Here is a 26,369-nt window from a genome sequence, read left to right on the forward strand (position 1 = left end):
CCTTATTATGCCATTTCTCTGCTCATCTCTGCAGAAGTACTTCTTTTAAAAAATGCATACAAGCAATCACCTACTAGCCCTTCTTCAAACTTTCAATCTGGCTTCACTTCCCAGGATTCACAAAAATTATTCTTACAGAATCACCCACAGTCTTCTCATTGCCAAATCCAATGAATATGATTCTCTTGCCTTCTTATTTCTCTCTCAGTTTTCCCCCGTTTGAATACAAGGCACCACCATCGATCCAGTCACTTAGAACCAGAAAGCTCAGCCGTAATTAGCCTTAATTACTTACACTTAATTCTTCCTTGACACTCTCACCTGAATCCAAGTCATCAACAAGTCCAGTCCTTCTACCACTATGCCTCTAACCCTTTTGCTTTTCTCCGTCTTCACTACAACAGCCTGGCGCAAGCCGCACCATCTCTCACAGATCTCTCACCTTTGGCTCTTCATTATTCACAGCAGCCAAGGTGATCTTTCCAAATTGTAAATCGTCCTTAAAATGAAATTCAAACTCTGTATCATGACCTATGAGACGCATCTGATGGGATTATAAGGGTGATATTTATCCTTCCCCTCCACTCCACACAATTCATAGAAAGGAGAGAACCTTCTCTCTGAAGGAAGAAAATTATGGAAATATTCCTGTTCTCTCTCAGCAACTGCCCCCTCCACTCTCATCCTTAGTAAGCCTCCCTTCCCCTGAGGCATAGAATTATCTCACTGGTGAGTTGGGGAAAGGGAATGGAGAATGTGTGGCCAGAGATTTCTGGGGTTCTGTCCTTCAGAATGGCTTGATTCTCCTCTGCCGTTTAGTAAGTAGCCTGCCCATGGAGGGAAAACCTGCAGTTCAGCTCTGTTTGGGACAACGGGTTTGCTGGTTTGTCCAGGGCAATGGCAGGAGGAGTACTAGGAAGCCCATTTGGCTCTACTCCCCCAACAGCTGAATCTGTAACAGAGCTGCTAGTTTGACCTCCATCTAATCGGACTCCTATCTCACTTGGTTTTAAATTCTGGGATAACACAGTGGGCTTCTATTTATTGGCACCTATTAAAACCCCCAATTCTGCATTATTTGACTTTTCACTATCTCTGCAACTTCATTTTTTTGCCACTCTGTCCTACTCACTATGCTTCAATTATTCTGATCTTTTTTCACTTCCTAAAACACAGCCACAATTTTCCTCCTCAGGATCTTTGCACTTGCCGCTCACCCTGCCTGAAAAGTTTCAGTTTTTTGCATGATCTGTTTTTTTTTCCTACACTGGTTTTTTGCATATCTGCTTCTAGTCTTCAGGTCTCAGATTAATTATCTTGTTCATAGAGTGGCCTTCCCACATAATGTTCCATAAAGTTACTTCCTCACTGCCATTTTTTGTCTGTTACAGCTCCTTATCCCCTTTCCTCACAGTACTTATCACATGTTTATGTTTTGTTTATGTAGTTGCTTGTTTGTCCTCCTTACTCAAATGTGCTCAATGAGGAAACAAATCTTCATTGGTTTTTTTAAAAAGATTTTATTTATTTATTTGAGAGAGAGAGAGCTCCAGAGAGCACGAGCGGGGGGACAGACAGAAGGAGAGGGAGAAGCAGACTCCCCGCTGAGCAGAGAGCACAAAGCAGGGCTCGATCCCAGGACCCTGGGATCATGACGTGAGCTGAAGGCAGACGCTTAACTGACTGAGCCACCCAGGCGCCCCACAAGCCTTCATTGTTAACTGCTATATCCCCAAATCTTAGCTCACAGTAGGCTAGTATTTGTTGAATAAATGAATGACTACATGAAAATAGCAACTAGAATTAATATCTAGCTTGCTGATCTGATAATTACAAAGTGTTAATGCCAACGGATTTCCATGTGAATTTTTCATATTACTATAATTGTTTTGTTCCCAGAAAACTGGGGATTGGTTTAATCATAAAAATCGGATTTCGAAAGAGCAAATGCCTTAGAGAGATGATTATGTCAAGAACACAGGAGTCAATCAATGATGCTTATTGAGAACTTATACATATTGAACTATTACTAGGTTCTAGGAAGGGAAATAAACATAAAAAAGTGGATCTGGATAGGTGGATTGGGAAAGACAAAAACCCATGAAATGATTAAAGCATGCATACATAATTAAAAGTTAGAAAAGTCTGTTCTCCAAGCATGATTAGAGAACTAGTTAATAAATTATCAAGTATAGGGCGCCTGGGTGGCTCAGTTGGTTAAGCGACTGCCTTCGGCTCAGGTCATGATCCTGGGGTCCCGGGATCGAGTCCCGCATCGGGCTCCCTGCTCAGCGGGGAGTCTGCTTCTCCCTCTGACCCTCTTCCCTCTCGTGCTCTCTCTCATTCTCTCTCTCTCTCAAATAAATAAATAAAATCTTTAAAAAAAAATAAAATAAAAAAATAAATTATCAAGTATACTCACATATACATTTCACATATGTATCATCTATACATATAGGTTTTTATTAATTTTCATACAGTTGATATAACAAAGTAAGTTTAATATTAACTACTCAGGTAAGTAGAATAATGCCCCCCCACCCCCAAGATGTCTATATCTAAGTCCCTAGAACCTGTGAATATGTTATTTTACATGACAAAAGGGACTTTGCAGATGTGATTAAATTAAGGATCATGAGATAGGAAGATTATCCTGGATTATCCTAGAGGGCCTGAGATAATCATGAGGGTCCTCACAAGGGAAAGAAAGAGGCAGGAGAGCAGGAAAAGATGTGATTGCTGGCTGGAAGGAGCACACAAGCCAAGCAATGTGGGCAGCCTCTAGAAGCTGGAAAAGGCGAGGAAACAGATCTTCCTCTAGAGCCTCCAGAAAGGAAGGCAGCCCTGTCAACACCTTGATTTTAGCCCAGTGAGCTCTGTTTTGGACTTGTGACCTCCAGAACTATAACATAATAAATCTGTGTTGTTTGAAGTTAATAATTTTGTGGTAATTTGTTACAGCAGGCATAGGAAACAAATACAAGTACATTAAGCAAACTTTATTCAGTCTTTAATAGTTCAGAATCTTGCAGCCCCTCAGTATCATAGTTATAAGAATCAACTATTAGTGAACTGTAGGTAAATAGACATGCTGATTAATGAAGCTTTTCTACTCCAAAGTCTACATGAACCAGTTTTTTATTATAGAAGCTTTATAAACACTAAGAATGGCTTAATCAAGGTTGGATGAGATTAAATTAGGATGTCTCCTTAAGGAAGTCTTCAGGTGAATTTTAAAGTAGTTAAAAGAGGACCCCTGAAAAGGAAATGATAGAGACTATGAGAGGATCTGGAAAAATCCTGAGAGTAGAGAAAGTGGGCAAACACTGGTGATTTGAGCTACACATAAGTATATGAAAGAAGAAGGATAATCTAATCAAAACTCCTCTTTTTGAATTACTTTATTTTTATTTAAAAGGCTACTCTCAAAATGCCTATATATGTTTCACAAGAGTAAAGTATGATTATAAGCCTTTGGCATAGATTACTTCAGATTAGCTTCTGTTAATTCTGAAAAGAAAATTATTCCTAGATAAAAACTAAACCAGGGGTGCCTGGGTGGCTCAGTCGTTAAGCGTCTGCCTTTGGATCCGGTCATGGTCCCAGGATCCTGGGATCGAGCCCCGCATCGGGCTCCCTGCTCCATGGGAAGTCTGCTTCTGTCTCTCCCGCTTTCCCTGCTTGTGTTCCTGCTCTTGCTCTCTCTTTCTCTGTCAAATAAATAAATAAAATCTTAAAAAAAAACACAAAAAAAACAAACTAAACCAGACAGGTAACTTTGCTAGTGTAGAGAAGTAGGTAAAATAAAATATAGGTGTTTCCTCCTCACACAATGTCATAGTGGAGGTGAGATTAGGGGTTAGGAAACAGGTTGAGATGAAGCAGTGTACTAAAATGGAAGGGGTGTGGACTTTGAAATCAAACAGACCTGGTTCAAATTCCAGCTCTACCTTTTCTTGGTCATGTGACATTAGACAAATTAATCAAAATATTTTGTTTCTCTATTTCTTTATTTGTTTTTTTTTCCATTTCCTTATTTGTAAAATACCTAACTCATAGGGTTAGTATTAGAGGTTAGTATTACATAAGAGTTTATTTTTCTTCTTTTTTTTTAAGATTTTATTTTTTCATTTGAGAGAGAGAGCAAGAGAGCAGAAGTAGGGGGAATAGCTGAGCAGGGAGCCCAATGTGGGGCTTAATCCCAGGACCCAGGGATCATGAACTGAGCGGAAGGCAGACCCTTAATGACTGAGCCACCCACGCACCTCTACATAAGAGTTTCTGACACATAAATAATCCCAAGAGCATCAAAACTACTGTTAATTATTCCCAGTTTTGCCTTAGGCCAGCTCAGGGTCAGAGGGATGAAATGTTTTAAGACTTGGAGAATTTCGGGCTCCTGGGTGGCTCAGTTGGTTAAGCGACTGCCTTCGGCTCAGGTCATGATCCTGGAGTCCCTGGATCAAGTCCCTGGATCGAGTCCCGCATGGGGCTCCCTGCTCGGCAGGGAGTCTGCTTCTCCCTCTGACCCTCCCCCCACCATGTGCTTTCTCTCTCTCTCAAATGAATAAATAAAATCTTAAAAAAAAAAAAGACTTGGAGAATTTCTCGAGCAAGTCGGTAACCATGTGTGTATGTGGGTAGGTGGGGTAGAGAGTGACATAATTTTAGGTAGTAGAGCTAAATACCTCTTTCAGAACCAAGCACCATGAAAAAAAATATTCCTTAAATTTGAAAGGCAGTTCATTGTTTCTCCCCTTGACAAATATTTGTTTTTACAAAGAATTGAGAGTGAGAGACAAAGTGACCTGCCCCAAAAGACAAAATTAACTATCACAGAGGTCGTTAAAGTTAGAATGGGACTCAACATTTTTGTGTTTTGAACTCTCTTTCCCTCTATGGCATTGTACTCAACCATCAGTTCTCTTGGTATTCTGAAGCCACCCATTTGTTTTACTTTGGCACAACTTTCTCATTATTGTGAAATGTGGAACATACAATGAGGTGAGTAGACTGGGTAAAGAGCCTGTACTGAGACCTCATCCTTCTCTAAGCTGATATCTTGCTAATGAACTCTTACAGACTGACTTAAACTCAAAGTTTAGAGGAAGGAAAGGAAGCAAAATTTACCGATACTTATCCAATAGTCTAAAAACATAGAATTATAACAAATCCTTGCATATTATGATTTCAAATCCTAGATGCATAGCAAGTTTCTAACCCCCCTTTAAATGCAATAGAATGGCAAAGCCAATTGAAATTAAAATAGGCTATCATTTCAAGAATAAATGAGCCTATATCCTAATCAAAAGTAGCTGTGTTAAATATTCGCAAATAAAATATTATAGTAATGCAGAGATTCTGTCTTTTTGTAAATTTCAGAGATGCAGGAATAAAAAAATATTTTAAAGACGATGAAGAAAAAGACAATCTTCAAATAAAGATATTTTACAACATAGTATTATTTTTTAATTTGATGAAGTCACACAAAATATAAGGTAATTTCCCTCAACACATTTATGTACACATTACTGCAGTGAGGATTAGAATCAGGGAGGTTTAGATTTTATTTTATTTTTTATTATTATTTATTTTATTTTATTTATTTATTTGACAGAGAGAGACACAGCAAGAAAGGGAACACAAGCAGGGGGAGCAGGAGAAGGAGAGGGAGAAGCAGACCTCCTGCCGAGGAGGGAGCCCAATGCGGGGCTCTATTCCAGGACCCTGGATCATGACCTGAGCCGAAGGCAGATGCTTAATGACTGAGCCACCCAAGCGCCCCCAGGTTTAGATTTTACTTCTGCTTCCTTTATTTACTAGTTAAGATCCTAAGTTAAATTATTTAACCTCTCTGAACATGTTTCATTATCTGTAGAGCTGAGATGATAATACCTCACTAATAGTGTTGTTACATTGTTTAAAATAAGCAACTACACAATACCTAATTAGTCACCAAACCAATACCACTTCCTTAATATTTCTCAAGACTGTCCATTACTGGGGCACCTGGGTGGCTCAATCGGTTACACATCTGCCTTCATTTCAGGTCATGATCCCAGGGTCCTGGGATCGAGCCCTGCTTTGTGCTCTTTGCTCAGTGGGGAGCCTGCTTCTCCCTCTCCCTCTGCCTGCTGCTCTGCCTACTTGTGATCCCTCTCTCTCTGTCAAATAAATAAATACAATCTTAAAAAAAAAAATTGTCCATTACTCTATCCCTACTGCTTCTATTTTAGTTCAGCTCACACCTAGAATATTACAACAGTTTCCCAGCCTCCAGTCTTGATCTCATTCTTAGCCACTTGCCACTTTGCAACTATTAAAATATAAATTTAACTATGATATTTTCAAACTTTAAACTTTCAAGCCCTTCAATAAATCCCTGCTACCATCAGGATAATATCCAATACCCCTTCTCAGCCATCAAGGCCTTGTAAGATTTGATCTGTCTTGTCTACTTAACCTTTTCCCTTTCCTCAAATCTGTCCGCACCTCACCCTAGCTATTGCTTGCAGATTCCTCAAGCCAAAACTGTGTCTCATTCAGACTTCAGTACCTAAATCCTAGGGAGCATGGCACATGCTGTCAACAAATATTGCTTTCTTTAACCTATTACATCTTTTCCTGCCCGTATACTGTTTTCATCATGTTATTCCATTTCTCAGAAACTTTCAATGACTCCCTCTTACCTTATCAAGTTTAAATTCCTTTGCTTGGCTTTTTCAACCCCTCACGATCTGTCCCTCATGCTAAATTTCTAATCTTATTTCTAACTGTGCCTCAATATGTACCCTTTTTTATGGTCTTACAAATATGACATATCTATGCCTTAGCTCAAGCTGTTTCTCTCTCTTGGAATAGATGCCTTTCTTCCAACATCTCTCCACAAAAATTCTATCCATCCATATCCTCTCCTTATGAAGCCGTCTTTGACTAATCATTTTTTATATGTCAGCACTCACTTAGGAGATTTTCTAACAGGAGGAGCCTTTAAAAATGGACTGGTCCCTATTTTTGTTTCACACGATATGCACCTATAGTTATCTCTTATAGCACTTAGCATAGTGCTGAGTTCAGAACAGATGCTCTTGTAGGGCTTTGTCCCATCTAAAAAATGTATACAATCTAGGGCTATAGTTGTTTGTAGTATGTAGATATTAGTCAGTTTTAGGTGACAGCCTATGAAAAAACAAATTTTTAATTTCATATTTAGAAAATGGCTAACATATTAAGTAAATAAAAGATATGTGGGGATGGACAGGGTTATAGTGGGCCAGGGGTTGAGACATTTCTGTTGTTCAAACCTAAACTGGCCTAAGCTTCAGAGGTATTTTGAAAATAAAGAGTTTAGGTAGAAGACTGTTCACTGCCCACTCATTTTTTATCCCTGCAAAGTTCAGTTAGCTACTCCAGTGAGGTTCCCTTAAATGATATTCAGAAGGTCGCAGTAAAGAAGAAGCAATCAGTTCCCTAGTATTCTTTTAAAGAACATTCTCTCTCTTCTTTTGACTTCCTCTTGCTCTGCCCCTCCCAGTACAATTCCTTTAAAGAACTTAAATCATTTTTTAACCTCTTTTAAGATTATGTGCATCAATGAGGTAAGTTATGTTACAAACCTTGCCAAAGTGTAGTGATTGTGAGCCTTTCTTATAAACATTTTCTTTGATCTTTCTCCCCCTACTGCCAACAGCTATCTGTCTAATCATAAACCAATTTTGGAAAAAAAAAACTTGATATACAAATACATTTGTGATACTTAATATATCTTTTAGATAGAATTTGAAAGCCTCTGCATCGTGCCAGAATGTCCTCCTTTATTTTGCAGCAGGTCTAATGAAATCCTGACTCTTGCCTAACCCGGAGCATGGACACTAGTAGATTTATTTCTGGAAAACTCTGACATCCAGAGAACATTTTCTAGCTATTTATGTAATCAGTGAATAGAGGTATCCTCAAAGCAATTTTTCTAATATGTAAGCTTTTTGAGGGCAGGGGCCATAGTTTATTTTTTATCATTAGTGCCTATTATGGTGCCTAATATAGTAGGCACTCAGTCAATCTCTACAGACTGAGTGAATAAATTATTACAAAGACTGGTCTCCACCCAGCAGAAGACTCATAGTTTAATACAGAAGACAACACAAATAGCAGCTGTCATCATTATCGTCATTAAAAATATTTATTGAATAACTAATTTTACTTGGTAAGGTGCTAGAGTTTATTAAAAAAATATTAACATCATTCTCTCTTTCAGGATAAAAACTTTGAAAGAATGAAAAGACTTTCATTCATAAAACAAATTTTTATTGAGCACTTGCTACGTTCTAGCATTGTACAGGCACTGGGGATACAATGGCAAACAAGGCAGACAAAAATCCCTGCCTTTGGGGAGCTTAAATTAAAATGGGGGTGAATACCAATAAGCAAAATATCTATTATTTTAGTGATAAGTGCTAAGGAAAAAATTAATATGGAATTCAGGATATGAAGTGGGAGTGTTGAAGTTTTAGATAAAATGGCTAGGGAAGTCCTCATGCAGGTAACCTGTGAATGAAAAGAAGGAAGAAAGTAAAGATATGAAACAAGGTCGTATTTCTAAAACAGGAGAAAAAGGTGAGGTGAGGAGAACTAGCGTGTGAAAGGGTAGATGTTACACTGGCCCACTTCCACATGTAGCATTGAGTATTGGGTCTCACTACCATCATACACCAGTGCTTTGGGGCTCACTGTATGCAATATGCCTAGACAGCCATGTGGTTTTAATTGGTAGGAGTGCTGAGGGAATGGTTTGTAGATTGAAGCAGAATAAATAAAGCACTTAAACTAGTGTCAGGTGGGAGGTCATAAAGCTGCTTCAGCAGCTTTTGCTAATTTGAATTCCTACATCCAAATGAAAGATAGAAGATGCTCTTAGAAATTATTGTAAGATGTAATGAGAAAAGAAAGCAGGAAAAATGAAGCAAGTGAATTTGAGAATCTGGAAGGGATTAATGAATGTTAAGCAAAGAGAAAGACAAAAAATAGGACCAGCAATGCAAAGGCCCAATGGTGATCTGGAGAGCTCCAAAATGAATGTGGAACATGGTGGGGGTGTGTGTGTGTATGTGTGTAACTTGCATTGGTGTCTTATGGATTGAGGCGTGTCCCCAGCAAATTTGTATGTTTAAGACCTAACACCCAGTATCTCAGAATTTAACCTTATTTGGAAATAGGGTCATTGTAGTTATAAAGATGAGGTCATACTAGAGTAGCTGGGCCCCTAATTTACTAATGACCGACGTCCTTATAAAAAAGGACACCACATTTGAACAGACATGCCACATGAAGATTGTGGAGTTACGCCACCACAAGCCAACGACCTATCAGAAGCTAGGAGAGGCCTGGAAGAGATCCTTCCCTAGTGCCTTCAGAGGGAGCATGGTCCTGACAACACTTTAATTTTAGACTTCTGGCCTCTGGAACTGTGAGACAATCAATTTCTATTGTTCTGAGCCACACAGCTTGTGATACTTAGTTACAGCAACCCTAGGAAACCCATTTAGCATGTAAGATTATTTTAAGGCAAACACCAAAAGCATCCATCACAGAAAGGGAAAGAGGGCCTAAGAGTGATGTGCCTGATTGTCTTAGGGATCAGAAAGGCCTAATAGCATGGACGTCTGTAGTTACATTGTATTTTCTTGTCTTACCAAACCTCTCTTTTTAATTACCGTGTTTCATTTTGTTTTAGAAAACTCACATAAAATCTGTTCTGCTTAACTAATTACAAGGCACTTCCGACCTGTGTGCTTGTAGTATCATACAAATGGTAACTGATCTGACCTTAAGAGCGGGGTCACGGCTTATGGGAGGGAAAGCGCCTTTTCTCAGCATTGAATTTAAAAAAAGTTGAAAGGGAAGAGCAACCTCGATTCAGCTATGCAGCATCTCTCTTCCACAGGTTGTACTGCTGACTGCGGCCCTCTCCCTTGCAGGAGTGCGGTCGTTGCTGTCTGGGGCGAGCAACCTGACTCCTCACAACTAGGAGGGGTCAGGGCAAGACAGGGTGCGGAGAAAAGCAAGGCTTCCTTCAGCCTCCTCCCGCAGGGCAGAGGAACGAAAACCAGCCCCCGCCTTGCGCGCATGCTCAGTCGGGCGGGCGCCTTCCACAGAGAGCGCCCCGGCTCAGGTTTTCCCCGCAGCTGGGGAGGTGCCGGGAACCGGCCGCGGCCGGGCGGACCGAGGAAACTCTGGCCGGCTGGCTGGGCGGGGCCGCCGCTCACTCAGCCCGACTTTCATTTTCCTGCCTCGGTAACCTTGTTCCCGCCACCGTCAAAGGGAGCGGGGCGGAGCTGTGCACAGCCCGGTAGGGTGGAGCCCGAGGGCACCCTAGTTAAATGGCTTTTCAGGGGTTTCGGGGGACTGGAAGGCCGCGCTTCTGGAAGAACACACTCCCTGAGAAAATCCTGGGGCGGTCACTCTTCTCGACTGCCCAGACCTTTGTTTTTAAACCAGCCACAGCCAGGACAACCCCAACTGTCCCACTGTTGCTTCCGCTAAGATTAAGAGCCCTCCCAGCGACCACCTTCCTGCTCTGTGCCCAGCGGGCCCATAGGCTGCTTTGAAAACGGGCGTCCTCAGGTATTTATCTCCCAGAGGCGCCGGCTTCATCGCCTATACGTCCATTCCAGCTTCGTTTCAGGATGTCGGCTCTGCTTCCCCACCACCTTCCTGGGTCTGAGGCGGCCCAACGTCTCCTCCGGGAAATTCCCGCCTGTGCATCTGGGTTGTCCCGTAATGAACAAGGGCCCGTTTTCCGGGTGTGGGTTGGCGGGGTCGGAGAGCCAGCAGGGGCAAGCCAGACGGTAGCACGCGGAGACTCAATATCCCCGCGCTCTGCCTTCTCCGGGCCCACCCACCGCACCTCAGGCGGTCGCCATCAAGCTGCTCCGCAGCGGCTGCAGCTGGTCCGCAAACACGCCCACCCGCACGCTCAGATTCACTTGCCTCGGGAGGCGGGGGGGTGGCGGCACTGAGCATGCTCGGTGAAGAGGGCGGGGCCCCTCCGGGGCCGCGAGTCGGGGCAGGCGCTCCTCAGGCCCGCTCGGCGTCTCCGCCGCCAGCCCGCTCGGAGCCGCGCCCGCCGCAGGCTGCGCCCGCCCGCCCCGCCCCGCCCCGCCCCGCCCCCCGCCGCTCGTCCCCGCCGCGGCCGCGCCGCCTGCAGCAGCAGCAGCAGCAGCTGCTCCTCCCCGGCGGCCGCCCCCCGCGGGTCCCTCCCTGGCTGCGGGAGAGACAGAGGTAGAGGGAGGACACAGCGCCGCGCCGCCCGCACCGGAGACCTTCGCCTCGCCCTGCAGGCTCCTCACCCTCTGGGAGAAACATGGGTAAGTCATCCTTCCTCCCCCGTCATCGCCTGACATTTTTCTCTTTCTCGGCGTGTTGCAGGGTGGGAAGCATTTCTCGCGCAAAGTTGCCGGATTTCTCAAAGCCACGGGTGTAATACAGTGGCTCTTCCTCCGGGGAGAGGCGGCGCACGCGGAACGCACGCCGGTCCCGGGTCTGGGAGGGTCCGGGTGGGGTCGGGCCGCGGGGTCGGACCGCCGCCCGGCTCTCGGGCACCTCGCTGCTGCGCCTCCCCTCCTCCATTCTTCCTGCCCGAGCCGGTGCCCGGGCACCGCGGAGGCTGCCTCGCGGGCTAGCATCCTCTGCCCCATTCCCGTTTCTCCGGAGGCCACCCTCTTCCTTTCCCCGGCGTCTGCTGGTGTAGAGTCTCGGTCGGACCGCGAGAGAGACCACTTCGTGTAACTTCCGTGTCAGGGCGACCTTTCCCCATCTTGGGGACTGTTCATCCCGAGGCGGGGAAGTGCGAGCAAGTAGTTTGTCAGGGCGATTGTACAACCTGCATGGAAATTATTTTTGATGGGGGAGAACGGACAGCCTCATAGGTTGGAAGGATGACTTGTCAGAGGCCACGAGGAACGTGAGGAAGGATGGATAGAACCGCTAGCTGTTGAGTTAGTGTTGGGTGACTACAATGTGCAATATTCCTGTGCTCAACCCATTTTTTTGGTTCCTTCGCCTGTCTACTGTAGGAGGAAACGCACCCTGTAACGTGTTACCGAACTTACATGTTAGTTATTCTTTCCCAGCTTCCCCTGCCTAAATCTACATAATCTGATTTTAGTTCCTTTGTATGTATGGTTAATCTCAAGAAATTGTTTTGGGTGAGATATTTAAAAGCAAATGTATTTTCTAAAACTACATATGATTTATCTTAAAATTTTTTCATAACGTATTAAGTTCAGTAATTACAAAAACGTCTGATGACTTCTGTAATTAGAAGACGATTTTTTTTAATAGTAGCAATTTGGAATACCATACTTCTACATGTAACAAGTTTGCTTCCACTCCTATCATAATTTCCTCTTTTTAAAATTTGCTCCATTGGCATCTGTCAACTCGGACTTTTCCCACCCCTTCCGTGCAAGTTATTTTAAACCTAAAATGAATGTGGTTCTTTCATCTGTCAATACAGTGCTCAACACGTCTAGAGTTCAGTCATGGTAACTCAGAATCCTCAAGGAAGTAATCTGAATCTAGAAATGGTGTCGATGGAGCTTACTGGAAAAGCAGATGCTCCAAGCTCTGTTTCAGACCTTTGGCCATATATTGGGAAGGGACTGGTGTTGCAGGAGGAGGTGGTATGAATGAAAAATGAATCTATGGCCCTGAATTTTATTTTCAGTTCAGTTTTTTTCCCCCTTTTAATGTACTATTGGTATGCTGAACAAATTTATATAAAATTGACCCATATTTACCTAGCTTTTCTCTAGGAATAGAATTTTAAATATTAATTCAGATTACTGGACACATGAATTTTCCTTGAACATACAAAAATTTTCTCCTTAATTATAGGGCACAAGTTTGGCCTGTAAAATACATTTATCCATGTTTCAAGGTGAGCTAAAAAATCCATTTAAATAAAATTTTAACTTACAGGTTGAGTCAGAATCTTTTCAGTAGAAAAAAATTCAACTCTGTTGTAATATTTATGAATAAAAATACTTAAATTTATTTAAAAATAATTGATCTTCAAAATCTTGAATGTTATTGTTTGATTTCAAACAGTGGTCAGGTAGAAACCCATCTCTCATTTGAAGCTTCTAAGATACTCTTTAATTAAGTAAGTCTCCTCATAGCATTCTGTACCTTGTTGGAGCCTTTTTAGCACTTACATAATCTGCCTTATAATGGAGTGGTTTATGTGTGTGTGTTGTGCACTTAGTCATGAGTTCCAGAATATGTAAATTATGTCTTATTAATTTTTATGTACCCCGCAGTGCTTTCCACATAGTAGATATTCAATAAATCTTTGTGAATTCACTGTTGAACTTAAAAACCTATCTGTTAATTTCAATTTATGAACCTGAAAGTATGGGCTCTGAACATTCAGGTTGGTAGATATTATGGAGGTTGGAGGAATTGGGAACAGAAAAGTATAATTATACTATGAGTACTCTTCTTGCTAAATAAAAAAAAAAAAGAAAGAAAGAAAGGAAGTTGGGTTGTCTCAGAGGTATGGTTTTTGGGATAGCCTCCAGGCAAACCATTTCCTTCTGCACTGCTGTCTTCCTTGGTAAGGTGGTTTAGTGTGTGATCACTAGGTACATGCAATAATGTAAAATTGAAATCTTGGAAAGCAGTTTCATATTCTGAGCCAAGGAAATTATAACAATTAATATATACATAAGGGGTACCCTGATGAGGGTAGGAGAAAAAATCACTTTTTAAAGTCTTTCCAAGAAATAAATAAGGTGATTTAAAAAAATATTCATGTGGCAGTGATTTTTCTCTGTAAGAAAGTGAAGAAAACTTCCTATATAGTCTTACGGGCCATGGCTATAATATATATTTTATTATAAATTCAATATACTTAATATTTATTGAATATCAACCATGTACAATGTATTGTGGGAGGACAGAGATGAGTAAGACATTCGTACTTCAAGTTGCATATAACCTTAATAGGAATGATATGATACATACACAGAAAGCTATAATAGAAATAAACTATAAGTGACATAAAAGACTTTTACATGTATTATAAATTCAGGGCATGGAGAAAAGGTTTTAGAAGAATGATGTTACTTGAACCAAAGGTTGGTTAAGCTTCTGAAAGGTAGAAATGAATGGAGACTGTTAATCAGGATGGGGGTTGGCAGGAGAAAAATGGCACAAATGATGATATAGAGATAGAGAACACTCAAGGAGTTTCAGGATATGATTAAAAAGCCATGTTTGGCTGGAGCAAAAGGTAAGTTAAAGTGGGTGACAGAGAGGAAAAAATATGGGTAAAGACCGGATAATGGAGGACCTTAAATGCCAAGTTGAAGAAGTTTTTGGACTTTGACTTATCTATTGAGGGACTATGAAACATTTTTATGTAGTTAAGTGATGGATCACATCTGTGGTTTAGGAAAATTAATCCATTAATTGAGTGAAGGATGGGTTAGATGAGAAAATAGAGAACACTTCAGAGGATGGTTGTTGAAGTTTGGATGAAAATATTTACCATCCTGAACTAGGCTGTGGCAATGGGAATAGAATGTTGCAAATAAAGAACAGGATTTAGTTGCCAATCAATTGAATATAGTTGAGAAAGGAGACACATAGTATTGCCTGGGCAATAAAGAGAATCCAGAACTATTAATATATATTTAATTCATTGGAAGAGGAAACATGAATAGTCAATTTTGGACCTGATGAGTTTGACTGTTTAGTTTGCCATTTAGATTCTCTGCTCATTGATGACAGGGACTCTCATTAGGTTTTGAATACATTTTTTTAAAAAAGATTTTATTTATTTGACACAGAGAGACACAGCGAGAAAGGGAACACAAGCAGGCTAAGTGGGAGAAGGAGAAGCAGGCTTCTTGCTGCGCAGGGAGCCTGATGCGGGGCTCGATCCCAGGACCCTGGGATCATGACCTGAGCTGAAGGCACATGCTTAACGACTGAGCCACCCAGGCGCCCCTGAATACATTTTTAACATTAGTGTCTGCCACATAGTAGCCATGCAGTAAACATTTGTTGACTGACTGAAACTAGGTAAAAAATATTTAACAAACAGTTATTTTAACTTTTAAGAGAGGATTTGAATAGAGATCTGGAAGTTATCCATAAATATCCTAGGATGATATTTCAAGTTAGGTTGGAGTCAGAAGAAAATTTGTCCAAGGTAAGAATCTTGAGGAGTGACCCATTGTTAGGGAAGAGGAATGGAATGATTTGACACTGAAAGAGAAGTTAGGTAGGAGTGAAAGACTAGAATTGGCATGTGGCTAGTTGCATTAAAGACTGGATGGTCAGTAATGTCCATTGCTTCAGAACAGAGTGGTAAGGACTGAGAAAAGGATCTGCGTTGATGTGGTTTGATTAGGATATTACCCAGGATATTTTCTAAAAAGCAGCTTTAAAAGGTATAGTAGATATGGAGGCCAGTTGTAGAGGCTAACTGAGGAATGAGTAAGTGGAACTAAGAATTCACTGTGTATTCATGCTGTATCCCTTGACCTATTTAAAGATCTGTAAATAAGCATAGGTTTCTTTAAACATTTTTAAAACGTGGCACTTTACATGGAATGACACATGCTATTTTTTTCCCTGACAATAATTTGTAGTCTCACCATAGTGCTTCACATTTCTTTGACATTCTATTTTTTATGTCATTATGTCTTAGTATAGTATACTTTTTATGTTTGCACTATCTGTCATACAGAGTGAGCTTAGAAATGGTTTTATAATTTTACATGGTATTTTACATAAAATATACTCTTTACTGATGAATGGTTTTATCACTTTTTATTTACTATTAGTCTTTGTGAATTTGGGATTTCTCTAGTTATATTTATGCCTCTTATTATACCCTTAATTCCTGGAGTTTTTTCTCTATAAATATATATTAGCTTTATAGAGAAATCTTTTTTTTTCTTCCTCTTGTATTTTTAAGTCCAGGAATGGTTTCACAGATAAATGTAAAAATAATACTTTTACTTGTTTTTTTGTAAATTACAGTGATAGTTTTTTTTTTGTAAAGTGATAATCACTAAAATTTATTATTTTAAAAGATCATAGATGACAGATTGACTAGTTCAACAATTTTTCCTTATGTTGGCATTATATCTATGTCCCATATACCTGTTTTTTTTCATATGGGAAAAGGGTTAAATTCACTATCTTTGCAAGAGTCATATTCTGAAGTCTCTAGTACTACTATATGGAAAGTTATAATAACCCTAATTCATTTTTGAGAACTGTAGAGTTTTAACTTTCACAATGGAATGTTGGAGCTTCTAGATGCCTTTGGGGGAAAATAGTGTGGTTTTCCTCTTCAGAGATTCCAGGTCACCTGAATTCGAACTTGGCAATTCTGGTGTTATTGGTGGCACCAGCAGTGGCCATAAGAATTACCTAGATTTTTAATATTCAAACATCAGGAGGAGTGGAGAGGGAAGATCCACTCCTTTGAGAACTTCATGTTAATTTTAGATTATCAGATGTTCAGATAACACTTAATTTATACATTCCTAGGCATTTAACTTGGCAAATAGTTCTTGTGGAGAGAAGAGCAATAATAAATAAAGATATCAGTAGGGTATGAAGTCTATTTTGGTTATAAAATTCTATGATTCCTTGAAGCTGAACTTTGAAATATACTCAATATTATTGTCTTAAGTATGCTATAATCCTTATATAATTCATTTTTCTTTAGTGTTCAAAGGGTAATGTCTACTTGAGGTAGCACTTCAGGGTTTGAAACAACTTATTAGCTTTGTCTAACTAGATGGCCTGAAATACCATTACTCATACTGTCTAAGAATGCTGGATTCAAATTGCAGAGTAATGTCATTATCTCAGTATGTTTATTTATAAAACTTTTGTTGCTAGAACCATTCTAAGAGTTAAAAGTGAGAATTAGGATAGTGATAAATGGAAGTGGTTAAATTGAGCTGTAGCTTACAAACTCCAAAGTCCTTGTAACTTTTTGTACACAAAGTGAATTTTTTCCATATGAGCTCTGTATCTGTCCTCTGCTCTAATGGCTTTTTTTGCTAAATTTTATCCATATTTATGACTTCAATAAGTATCTATATGCTATTAGTCTCTACATATTATATATGTGTGTATATATTATCACTAAATATATATGCTTGCATATACTATGTATATAGTATGTATAGGCATATATATACTATGTTTATAGTATATGTAGGCATATATATTTAATAATATGGGTTACTGCATATGTTATATATAATATATAGGCACTGTATAATGTATGGGCTATATGTAGGCACTTTATATAATGTATGGACTATATATGTAGGCACATATATAGTATATGTATGGGCTATCTTTTTATCTAGGAGATTATTAAATATTTGTACATGAATAGTTAATTCAAGTTCATTCAGTTCAAAACCAAATTCATTGTGCAATTTTTAATAATTAACTAGAGGTGTGATGGTTGATGTTTAACCAAAAACCCTTCTCCAAAAAAGCCCTGATTTGTGGTGGTGGTTGATATCCTGTGAATGTATAGTTGGGAAGAGATGAGCTGCAGCATACCATTATATAGTAGATCCACTATATAGATAAATAACCTGTGAGCACAGATAATAGTAAAATGTAGTAAAATAATTAAGTAGTAATGAGTTTTGAGTATTAATACCTTAGTTTTAACATAACTTATTTAGGTTTATAAAATTTAATATTTAGTAATGACTGTTTTAATAATTGCCTCATAAAATTCCTAAACATTTAATAATCATGTCTCTTGGGCTGGTACAAGGGGGTTTTACTACACCAATGAATTAATAATTACTATTTATTATCATTTAATAAGAATTATTGATGTCAGTTATGTTAAGCTTTACATTTTTTCATATTTTTAAAATTAATTTTAATCTTTTCAACAATTCTATGAAGTAGGTGACACTGTCCCCATTTTACTGATTCAAAGAATTGAATAATTTATCCAGGGGGAGAGAACTAAGTCTCTAAAATCCTGTTTTAGAGCAGTGATTCTCAGACTCTAGCTTGCTTAAGAATCACGTAGCATTTGTTTAAAAAAAAAAAATTACTGGGCCCACCCTCAGAAATTTGATTCTGTAGGTGGTGGGTGGGCTGAGAATTTGCATTGTCAAGACATTGGCAGATGATGTTGCACTTTCAATAGCATCGCCATAGAGCATAGGTCTGCAGACTTTTTACATAAAGGGCCAGATGGTAAGCATTTTAGGCTTTGCAGGCCAAGAGGCAAAATCAAATATATTACATAGATAAGAGAGAACTATATGATGAGAGAAAACAAATATCCACGAATATTTTTTTGACTAAATTCAAAATACAACACTAAGTGAACATAAGTTATTGCAATACAGATCTACTAATGAAAATATTGTAATTCTGTTTTTCAGATAGCATTTCACTTAATTGGGATTCAGAATTACCCTATCATCAGAATTGATCCAGATGTTCATTTGTTAATGCAGATCTGTAATGTGATTTAATGGATTTTGTCTTTGAAACATGTTTTCACATGGATAGATACTCCTAAATACTGCTATCCGTCGTGAGCATATGATTTTATTAATGAGCATATTCATTTCTATGGAAGGAATTTATAAAATTCTTTTAGATTCTTCTTCTCTTGATATTTGCTATTTAGCAGGCTACTACATTGCAGATTAACCACTTCCAAAGAAAGGTAAAAGCTCCTCAGTTGTTTAGTTAAGTGGATTTTGATGTATAGAAGTTTCTTTTGCATTTGAAATGAGGTCTGAAAAACACTGCTGTAACCTTAGGTTGAGCTTGCAAAATATATCTGTTGCAAATTTGTATATTCATGGAGATCTTATTTTAACATTTGACCACACAAGATGTGTATATAACAGATTGATGATTACTTGTGTTTCCAACAATGTTGTCAAAATGACTTAACATAGTTTAAGTGTCTCATATAAGCTCTTTTGCCTTGATTTTCAGGTCAGATTCTAGGAAACATCAAATATGCAGCAAATCTAATTTCCAGAGGCATTCATTGTTTGATAATAGTGGTTAAAGGCATTTCTTTTTTTTTTCCCCAGAAATTTCATCTCACCTGGAGCTAAAAAATCAACAATAAAACTCTACCATTGATTGCTAAGCCATTAAACTGTTGTGTGATGAGGCAAGTCAGAATATTCAGCTTCTACTTCTTATCAAAGTACACAGAACTGATGATGCATACGTCTGTGAGAGTAAATAAAGTTGATACTACTGGTTCAATAATACATGATAGTTTAAAATATTTTCTTCATAAAATGCCTGCTGATGAATAATATAATGAAGAACCATAGGCTTTAAATACCTTACATTTCACAAACTTTGTAAGTTTGTTCAGCTAAGCCTTTTTCTATTCATCACATTTTTTATCACCATCAGTTGTAACACATCTTAGCAGATTCCACTTCAGGTTGTACTGAATTAATTTATGTTCTCAACTTTGAAAATAATCTTGCCTATTGTTGTTCTATGCAGACTCTTCATAGAGGCTAATTCTTTAGTTGCTTGGCATCAGTTTTCCAAAAATAACATTAAACAGTATCACTAATGTTTGTCAACTCATCAAAAAACAAGGAAAATCTTTCAAAACCATTTGCCTTGTTTTTTAGTTGAATATTGATACTGCTTCCAGTGTCCTTACCTCTTCAAGTAGCTATCATCATAGAAAGGCTATTCTCAAACAACCCCCACCCCCCGAAATATTTCTTTGATTGTTGTAGTCAAAACACAGTTCAGCTCACCATGAGTAAACAACTTTCCTTGCTTGGTTAGTAAATGAGCCACTCAGAAACTTACTTTGTAGCTTCATTTTTATTTTTTATTTTTGTAAAGAAATTTGGCTGTGATGAGCTACTGTGTTTTATATTTTCTAATTTTTCTGACGATTACTTTCCTATGAATTGTGAATATGATGAATGCTTAGTCTAGCATAGCTGTTGTGTCATTGGATGATACATTTGCTTGCTATCTAATTCAATAACAAAATAATCCACACGCCACTTATAATGCCTTAAAAGCATGACAGTTGAAGTATATGGTTCCTGTTTTGACTTAATGATCACAACGAAGTGTTGTGATATGACAGTACACTTGGCACTTGAAACAATGGACAGCCATAACTGTGCCACTGTAATTTGTAGTAATGTGATATTCACAAACAGCAGTGTAAACTCTGCCGTCATAATGTGAATACAGGTATAAACAATAAATAAAGGAGTGAGTTGCGTTCCAGTAAAACTTTGTTAATGGACACTAAAGTTTGAATTTCGTGTAATTTGTACATCATGAAATATATTTCTCATTTGATTTTATTCAACCATTTACAAATGTAAAACCGTTTTACCCTTGGGCTATACAAAAACAGGAGATGGGCTGTAGTTTGCCTATTTCTACTATAAAGTAATGCTATACTACCTTTAAAAAGCCTGTGAATTCCCTAGCTCGATGAATGGTATCACCACCCATCCAGTCAAACATTCCTGAAATCTAGTCATTCTACTGCTAATATCCATTGGATTCCCTAAATTCTAACAATTCTTCCTCTTTGAATCAGCCTTCTCCTCTTCTCCCCACTGTAAACATGCCGGTTCAGTGTTTTATCACCCCTTCTTGAGGCCATTTCACTCTTCTGTAACAGATGTTCTTTCCCCCAGCATTTCCCCTCTTAACCAGTTTTTACATGCTGCTAGAGTACTCTATTTAAAAGGTGAATCTGATCATTTTGCTCCTTAAAATTTTTTTTTAATAGCTTCCCAACACATATAGCAGGGTTCCCAAACTCAAATGAAGAAACTATATGATTAAGGAGGGTTCAATGGTAATCTTATGACACAGGTGCATTCCCCCCCAACATATTAAATAGAAAGGAATATTTTATTTCCATAGAGATGTATGCTTTCTCCCATTTTTCTTGAAAAATGTCTTTCATTTTCTCACTTTTGGTAAAACACAAAAGTGAGAAAAATATTTCTCTACTGTAATAAGAACAGCAATGGAAGCATGGTGAATAGCAACTAACACTGGGTCTCAATGTGGAGATACAACAGGAAATGGCGGGACTTTGGCAAACTGGAGGGTGTGTGCCTAACCTAAAAGAGGAGTTCCTTACTCAACTATAACCATTTTTGCCATGTAGGAATGTGGGCCCAGGGAAGCCAGATTTTGACACTTTTAAAGACACCAGAAATTAGATTTTTATCTAGATATGGTTGGCCCTTGAACAACATGGAAGTTAGTGGCATGTACCTTCCACAGAGTAAAAAATCCACATATAATGTTTGATTCTCCTGAAAACTTAACTACTAATAACCTACTGTTGACTGGAAGCCTTACTGAGAACAGTCAATTAACATATTTTGTATGTTATATATATTATATATTCCTAAGATAATTTAGAGAAAATAAATGTTATCAAGAAAATCATAAGGAAGAGAAAATACATTTACAGTGCTGTACTGTACTGAAAAAAATCCATGTATAGGTGGACCTGTGTGGTTCAAATCTGTGTTGTTCAAAGGTTGACTGAACTTAAGATTGTTCATGGTTTTTGGAATTGTAAGATCCAGGGCCTCAAACAAGGACATTGGTGGCTCTGTCTCTTTCTGTTCAGGGTAGAGAACACTGGTCAGAACCTCAGGGCAGTGAGGTTAAGAGACATGCCCAAGTTCACAGATTGAGTTAGGGGTAGTGTCAGATCTAGAATCTTGGTTTCCTAGTTTTATACTAGTGTTCTGTTCATTATACTAGACCAGCTCCGATTTGTTAATGAAAAAAAGTAAGCGCATCTATACACATCCACAAACACACATACCTACACACACACACACACACACACACACACACACACACACACACGCGAACAAACTAACATCAAGGATTCATTCAAGTAAATAGGTTAATGGGAAAAACTTCCTTTTCTAACATTTACAAGTGTAAAACTGTTTTGCCCTTGGTCTATACAAAAACAGTCTAGGCCCTCATCTCATTCCTATACTGTTGGCCTCCCTAATACTAGACTCTTTGCTCTTCAGTTTTTTCTACATCCTATAACCAGGTTAATCCTTTTAGAAAGATACTGCATCGATTATATCATTCTCCTCAATAATCTAATACTGCTTCAGCTGCCTCTCAGATTGAATTTAAACTCTTCTTAGCTTTCCAAGTCTGTAGAAATCTACCTTTCTTACATTTCTCACTCTCTCTGAAATACATCTTCCTTTGATAATCGCTGACCCTGAAATATTCATCAGTGACAACACCAGTCAGTTTAACTTTGTTCGTGTTATTCTTCCTTCTAGAATAACTTCTTTTTTTCCTCTTCTTATTCATTGTCCATAATCTAGCTCATGAAGACTACTTGTAACCTCTCCTACCAACCTCTCACTTCTCTGGACACCTCTCATGTCTTGGACTCCTATAATACATTCAGTAATATAATTTTAGTCACTCAGTGTTCATATTTCTTGTTGGCATTCAGTAATACTTGTTTGTTCATGTCTAACAGACTTAGGTCAGTCTTCTTGTTTAACAGCATTATCCTATGGTGACCATAGGCATGTTTATAATAGGGCTTGCAAACCAGCAGCCAATGGACCAAATATACTTTGCAGATGGATTTTGTTAGGGAAGTTTTAGAAATTGGAATTAGTTGTCAGCATTTAAATATCAGGAAATTTCTGATAGAAATCTATTTTGTGAAGTATTCTTGAAAAATTAAAAATTTAGGATCCCTGAGACTGCCTTCCTATTGGTGACAGTTAATAATTGTTCTTAGGCAGGGTATGAGGTCCCCAGTTCCATACTACTTCCTATTATCTTAAATCCTACAAACTTCACTCAGTACTCTCTCTGGCTCTTGAAGGTATTTATCAGTTTATTTTTATTTTCTACTTTAGGTTTTTTTAAGTATAATTGACACACGATGTTACATTGGTTTCAGGTGTACAACATAGTGATTCAGCTTCTTTATGTTATGCTCTGCTCATCACAAGTGTAGTTACCATCTTATCACCGTACAATGCTATTTACAATATCATTGTCTATATTCCCTATTCTGTGCTTTTCATTCCCATGATTTATTCCTCCCATAACTGGAAGCCTATGTCTCCTGCTCCCCTTTACCCACTTTTTCCCATATCCCTTTCATCTGGCAACTATCATTTTGTTTTCTGTATTAATAGCTCTGAGTCTGCTTTTGCTTATCTGGGTTTTTTTTTTTTTTTAGATTTCACATATGAGTGAAATCATACTGTATTTGTCTTTCTCAGTCTGATTTAATTCATTTAGCATAATACCCTCTAGGTCCATCCATGTGGTTGCAAATGGCAAGATCTCCTCTTTTTTTATGGTTGCATAATACTCTGTGTGTGTGTGTGTATGTGTGTGTGTGTGTGTGTGTGTGTGCACACGCACCACATCTTCCTTATCCATTCATCTATCCATGGACACTTAGGTTGCTTCCATGTCTTGACTATTGTAAATACTGCAATAAACATAGGGGTGCGTCTGTCTTTTCAAAATAATGTTTTTGTGTTCGTTGGGTAAATACCCAGTAGTGGAATTACTGGATTTTATGGTATTTCTATTTTTTTAAATTTTTTGAGGAACCTCCATGCTGTTTTCCCACGGTGGCTGTTCCAATTTATATTCCCACCAGTATTGCACAAGGGTTCCTTTTTCTCCGCATCCTCACCAACACTCGTTATTTCTTCTGATTTTTATTTTAGCCATTCTGACAGGTATAAGGTGGTATTTCATTGTGGTTTTGATTTTCATTTCCCTAGTGGTTAGTAATTTTGAGCATCTTTTCATGTGTCTGTTGGCCATCTGTATGTCTTTGGAGAAATGTGTGTTTGTGTCTTCTTCCCAGTTTTTAAATGGATTATTTGTTTTTTGGTGTTGAGTTGTGTAAGTTCTTTATATATTTTGGATATTAAGCCCTTATCATATATATCATTTACAAGTATCTTCTACCATTCAGTAGGTTGTCTTTTTGTTTTGTTGATGGTTTCCTTCACTGTGTAAAAGCTTTTTATTTTGATGTAGTCCCAATAGTTTATTTTTGCTTTTGTTACCCTTGCCTTAGGTGACGTATCTAGAAAAATATTGCTGTGGTCAATATCAGAGATATTACTCCTCATGCTCTTCTAGAACTTTCATGGTTTCAGGTCTCATATTTAGGTCTTTAATCAATTTTGAGTTTATTTTTGTGTATGGTGTTAGAAAGGTGCTCTAGTTTCATTCTTTTACATGTAGCTGTTCAGTTTTCTCAGTACTATTTATTGAAAAGACTTTTTTCCTCATTGTATGTTCTTTCCTTTTTTGTCACAGATTGTATGATTTTTGATAATATATAACATATGATATTAACTGATCATATTGTGGGCTTGTTGCTGGGCTTTCTATTCTTTTCCATTGATCTATTTTTATTTATTTATTTTATTTTATTATGTTATGTTAATCACCATATGTTACATCATTAGTTTTTGATTTAGTGTTCCATGATTCATTGTTTGTGTATAACACCCAGTGCCCTCTTTAATACCCATTACCAGGCTAACCCATCCCCCCACCTCCCTCCTCTCTAGAACCCTCAGTTTGTTTCTCAGAGTCCATAGTCTCTCATGGTTTGTCTCCCCCTCTGATTCCCCCCCTTCATTTTTCCCTTCCTGCTATCTTCTTCTTTTTTTTTTTTTCTTAACATATACTGTATTATTTGTTTCAGAGGTACAGGTCTGTGATTCAGCAGTCTTAACACAATTCACAGCACTCACCATAGCACATACCCTCCCCCATGTCTATCACCCAGCCACCCCATCCCTCCCACCCCCCACCACTCCAGCAACCCTCAGTTTGTTTCCTGAGATTAAGAATTCCTCATGTCAGTGAGATCATATGATACATGTCTTTCTCTGATTGACTTATTTTTATGGTAGTACCATAGTGTTTTGGTTAGTGCAGCTTTGTAGCATATCTTGAAATCTAGAATCATGATACCTCCAGCTTTGTTCTTTATCAGGATTACTTTGGCTATTCAGAGTCTTTTGTTCCATACAAATTTTAGGATTATTTGTTCTAGTTCTATAAAAAATGCTGTTGGTATTTTGATAGGGATTGCATTGAATCTGTAGATTGTTTTGGGTAGTATGGATATTTTAACAGTATTAATTCTTCTATTCCATGATCATGGATTATCTTTCCATTTGTTTGTGTCATCTTCAATTTCTTCTATCAGTGCTTTATAGTTTTCAGAGTATAGATCTTTCACTTGGTTAAGTTTATTCCTAAGTATTTTGTTGTTTTTGGTACAATTGTAAATGAAATTGTTTTCTTAATTTCTTTTTCTGCAGCTTCCTTACTAGTGTATAGAAATGCTACCAGTTTCTGGGTATTAATTTTGTGTTTTGCAACTTATTCGTTTATTCTGTTTATTCTATTACTTTTATTCATTTATTACTATTAATTTGTTATTTCTGTTCACTTATTCTATTTTTCATTTTTTAATTTCATTTTTTAATTCTTGTCATTTATTACTTTTATTACTTTTTTGGGTCTTTAAGGTTTTTTACGTATAGTATATCATCTGTGATTACTGACAGTTTAATTTCTCCATTACCAAAATGCATGCTGTTTCTTTTTTTCTTGTCTGGTTTCTGTGGCTAGGACTTCCAGTACTATGTGGCAAGTATGTTTTGATCCTTGTCTTGTTCCTAACTTCAGAGGGAGAGGTCTCAGTTTTTTACCATTGGGTATGATGTTAACTGTAGGTTTTCATAAATGGCCTTTTTTTTTTTAAGTAGGTGGAGCCCAATGAAGGGCTTGAACTCACAACTGTGAGATCAAGACCTGAGCTGAGATCAAGAGTCAGACACTCAACCAGCTGAGCCACTCAGGTGCCCCACTACATGGCTATATTATGTTAAATAATGTAGGTGGTTATGTTCTCTCTAACCCCACTTTGTTGAGAGTTTTTGTCTTGAATGGATGTTGAATTTTGTCAGATGCTTTCTCTGCATCTATTGAGATGATCATATGATTTTTATCTTTTGTTAATGTGGCATATGGCTCTTATAGATATTTGAATTTGCAATCTCTGAGATTTCTATTAACTCTTCAGTAATTCAAAAGCTATAATTATATTCAAAATTATGGTAAAATATATTACTTTTGAAAGTTAATAAATGTATTTTAAAATTAAGTAATTACTGCAAAAATTAAGTTATATGAGTAGTCAAGAGCAAAGCTAACTACCTGTGATATATATATTCTCATGAATCATGGTTAAA

At 38.2% G+C, this 26,369-nt stretch overlaps 1 protein-coding gene across 3 annotated transcripts in view; it reads left to right on the forward strand.

The window, feature by feature from the left end:
• Window positions 1-11,178: 11,178 nt before the first annotated feature.
• The window catches only part of RAP1GDS1 (Rap1 GTPase-GDP dissociation stimulator 1), a 157,440-nt gene continuing 142,249 nt past the window's right edge, over window positions 11,179-26,369 (forward strand). For 2 of the 3 annotated variants that reach the window (XM_025873472.2, XM_025873474.2), the window contains exon 1: window positions 11,180-11,363. In XM_025873472.2, coding sequence (XP_025729257.1) covers window positions 11,360-11,363 — 4 coding nt within the window. In that variant the 5' untranslated portion in view covers window positions 11,180-11,359. Of the gene's footprint in view, window positions 11,364-26,369 lie in introns of all 3 variants that reach the window. The other variant, XM_025873473.2, reaches the window with a different exon arrangement.

The sequence above is a fragment of the Callorhinus ursinus genome, unplaced genomic scaffold (assembly GCF_003265705.2).
Source record: "Callorhinus ursinus isolate GAN/ISIS: 27379988/994484 unplaced genomic scaffold, GSC_fseal_2.0 scaffold4, whole genome shotgun sequence".
NCBI lineage: Eukaryota > Metazoa > Chordata > Mammalia > Carnivora > Otariidae > Callorhinus > Callorhinus ursinus.